The 3,873-nt window shown below is 42.8% G+C and overlaps 1 protein-coding gene across 1 annotated transcript; it reads right to left on the bottom strand.

Moving 5' to 3' along the window:
* Nucleotides 1-844: 844 nt before the first annotated feature.
* Nucleotides 845-1,465, bottom strand: LOC126880874 (proteoglycan 4-like). Its single transcript, XM_050644946.1, has one exon. The coding sequence runs from the start codon at nucleotides 1,463-1,465 to the stop codon at nucleotides 845-847; it is 621 nt and encodes a 206-aa protein (XP_050500903.1).
* Nucleotides 1,466-3,873: the final 2,408 nt, after the last annotated feature.

Below are 3,873 nucleotides of genomic sequence, written 5' to 3'. Positions count from 1 at the left end.
TGGTACGTGGTGCTTGGTGCGTGGTGCTTGGTGCGTGTTGCTAGGTGCGTGGGGCTTTGTGCGTGGTGCTTTGTGCGTGGTGCTTGGTGCGTGGGGCGTGGTTCGTGGTGCGTGGTGGTTGGTGCATGGTGCTTGGTGCGTTGTGCTTGGTGTGTGGTGCGTGATGCTTGAAGCGTGGTGCGTGGTTTTTGGTGCTTGGTGCGTGGTGCTTGGTGCTTGGTGCGTGGTGCTTGGTGCGTGGTGCGTGGTGCGAGGTGCGTGGTGCTTGGTGCGTGGTGCTTGGTGCTTGGGGCTTGGTGCGTGATGCTTGTTGAATGTCGCATGGTGCGTGGTGCGTTTTGCGTGGTGCTTGGTGCGTGGTTTTTGGTTCTTGGAGCGTGGTGCTAGGTGCTTGGTGCGTGGTGCCTGGTGCGTGGTGCTTGGTGCGTGGTGCGTGGTGCGTGGTGGGTGGTGCTTGGTGCGTGGTGCGTGATGCTTGGAGCGTGGTTTTTGGTGCTTGGTGCGCGGTGCTTGGTGCGTGGTGCGTAGTGGTTGGTGCTTGGTGCTTGGTGCGTGGTGCCTGGTGCGTGGTGCGTGGTTCTTAGTGCGTGGTGCGTGATGCTTGGTGCGTGGTTCTTAATGCGTGGTGCTTGGCGCGTGGTGCTTTGTGCTTGGTGCGTGGTGCTTAGGGGGGTGTATGGTGGGTGGTGCGTGGTGCTTGAAACGTAGTGCGTGGTTCTTTGTGCGTGGTGCTTGGTGCTTGGTGCGTGGAGCGTGATGCTTGGTGCGTGGTGCTTGGTGCGTGGTGCTTCTTGCGTAGTGCGTGGTGCTTGGTGCCTGGTGAGTGGTGTGTGATGCTTGGTGCTTAGTGCGTGTGCGTGGTGCGGGGTGCTTGGAGCCTTGTGCGTGGTTCTTTGTTCTTGGTGCGTGTTGCGTGATACTTGGTGCGTGGTGCTTTATGCGTGGTGCTTGGTGCGTGGTGCTTTGTGCTTGGTGCGGGGTTCGTGGTGTTTGGTGCTTGATGCTGGTGCGTGGTGCGTGGTGCTTGGTGCGTGGTGGGTGGTGCGTGGTGGGTGGTGCGTGGTACCTGTGCGTGGCGCTTGGTGCTTGGTGCGTGCTGCTTGGTGCGTGTTGCGTGATGCTTGGTGCGTGGTGCTTTGTGCGTGGTGCGTGGTGCTTGGTGCTTGGTCCAAGGTGCGTGGTGCGAAGTGCGTGGTGCGAGGTGCAATATGCGAGGTGGAAAGTGCGAGGTGCAAGGTGCGAGGGAAGATGTGCGAGGTGCGATATGCGAGGTGCGAGGGTCGACGTGCGAGGTGCGAAGAGCGATGTGCGATGTGCGAGGTGCGATGTGCCAGGTGCGTGGTGCGATGTGCGAGGTGCGATGTGCGAGGTGCGATGTGCAAAGTGCGAGGGGCGAGGTGCGAGGTGCGATGATCGAGGGGCGATGTGCGAGAATTGAGATATTGACTTCAAGTTTGGTCCACATTTAGTACTCATGAAAATAAATGTTCGGATTATTTTTGAGCTAAATTCCCCAGGGTAGGGGATGGAGGTGGGAAATATATAGGATGTTTACAGATATCAAAGAGATATTTAACAGGGTAAATCTTTAGCTGATTCTGAAAAGAAAATGCCTGATGATTATATGTCCCAAAAGGCTTCGTTTGGAATATCCAGGGTGTTAAATTTTTAAAGTATTTTTCCTTTTTACGACATATTTCGTACATTTTGGCAGATATTAAGTTCAAATTTTGCATACAGATTGCTGCGAGTAAAATCTAGGCAATGGTTTTCCCATATATAATAAATTTGTACAGGGCGTTGAGTTATTTAGAGTTTATACCTTCTGCTTTAGTGATGTCTCTAGTCACTCTAATGGTATATGGAGGTCCATTATCATGCATGAAAATTAAATTTTCTCCTGTTGCACCTCTCCAGAGTCTAACAACAGGTTATTAACATACCTGTGAGCAGTTAAAGTTTATTGGATGAAAATTATAGTAGTTTTTTTACGGATCACAATTCCTCTTCAGAACATTACACTTCCACTTGTATATTTTTGAACAGATCTGACAGTTTTCTTTCATGCTTGTCTTCCTCGACCTTTAAGTACACGATTTCGTTGGTTATCTGATTTTACAGAAATCCTGACTTTTTCTGAAAATAGTATATTTTGTCAATTCCCAATGTTCCAGTTTTGGTGGTGAAGACACCAATTTAGGCGATCAATCTTGTGCTGTCTGGATAACTCGATAACCCATAACTGCCTCCTGCTGTATACTTTTTGACACGAACTCTTCTTTTTATTGTTTTAACTGAAACAGTTACACCTGTAGCTTTTAAAAGCTGCCTTTAAAGCTGAAGGTGAGAAATCGGCAGGTGTCGTCCAGCTGATTGGACAATTAAACGATCGTGGCGAGCCATTATTGTTTTTTGGCAACTTTCCCTTGCTTTATTTTTGAGCTTCCTAGTTCCTGTTACCTAGCATAGGTTTTGGACAGGAAGCCCTGTATTACGCCTAGCTCTACAGAAATCTAATATTTTCTGAGGGGTTCTATTTGTTTATAAGCCAAAAAATTGTTTCTTTATAACATTTCTGAGACCGCTCAAATGGTCCAATTTCAATCCTGTAAGGTACGTTGAATAGGTATAGTGCTTTTTTTATACGAAAATCATAGTTATTCTGGTGTATCATAATCTTTCTGGTTATTATTTCGACCGAAATTTTTTAATTAACATTTTAATTATTACTAAACTATTGGTTAGATTGTCGCCGGTCTCCTGATATACAGAGAGGGGCTAATTTATGGAATAAATTCATTTTCTCTAAAATTGACGATTTTAGAGAAAAATCCCGAAACAGGTCGATTTTTATTTTTAAATTAAATTTCTTGGCATATATTTCAAACTAGTGACGTCATCCATCCCAGCGTGATGACGTAATCGATTATTTTTTTAAATAGGAATAGGGGTTCGTGTTGTAGCTCATTTACAAAGGCGTTCAATTCTCTATTCAGTATTATAAACATTAATATCATTATTTATACAGGGAGGCCAAAAAAATTTTTGAATTAAATTAATTGACGCAAGAAGAAGAATGCATGTAATTTATTTAACTCAAAATACATTCTATTGCTGTCAGAAAATAGAAAAAAATGTTTATGTTGCAAATAAACATTGCTTTTAGCTTAAATTAAATGTTCAAACTGCCAATAGGTAGGAGGGAGGCTGTTTGTGATTTAATTTAAGCGAAAAGAAATGCTTATTTGTGAAATAAACCTTTTTTTCTATTTTCTGACAGCAGTACAATGTATTTTGAGTTAAATAAATTACATACATTCTTCTTTTTGCGCCAATTAATTTAATTCAAAAAATTTTTTTGGCAACCCTGTATAAATACCTAATGATAATAATGTTTATATTACCGAATAGAGAATTGAACGCCCTTTCAAATGACCTACCACACGACCCCTACTCCTATTAACAAAATTATCGATTACGTCATCACGCTCAGATGGATGACGTCACTAGTAAGAAATATATGCCAAAAAATTCTAATTTAAAAATAAAAATCGACCTCTTTCGGGATTTTGCTCCAAAATCGTCCGTTTTAAAGAAATGAATTTATTCTATAATTTAGCCCCTCTGTATAATCTACTATAAAAAATCTTTCATGTCATCAATTATTTAATTATTGACAAATAATTAGGTACTTCCCTAAAATTTTAATTGAAAATTGCAGATTTTTTTGGAAAACTCGGATTTTCTGAGTAAAATTTTTGTTGAAGGAAATCGGAAAAAAAAAATAACTTCGTGCAGAACTAAATTACGGTGAATTTTTATTTGAGTGTTTTTGGCTCAAAGGAAAAATTTTAGGAGTTACAGACCACTAAT

Source organism: Diabrotica virgifera, chromosome 2 (genome assembly GCF_917563875.1).
Source record: "Diabrotica virgifera virgifera chromosome 2, PGI_DIABVI_V3a".
In the NCBI taxonomy this organism is placed as follows: domain Eukaryota; kingdom Metazoa; phylum Arthropoda; class Insecta; order Coleoptera; family Chrysomelidae; genus Diabrotica; species Diabrotica virgifera.
The sequence above is the reverse complement of the archived record's forward strand: the minus strand, read 5'-3'. Positions and strand labels throughout refer to the sequence as shown.

Excerpts from the sequence above, each read along its gene's own strand:
- LOC126880874 (XM_050644946.1), bottom strand. The coding sequence starts at position 1,465 with ATGTGGACCAAACTTGAAGTCAATATCTCAATTCTCGCACATCGCCCC.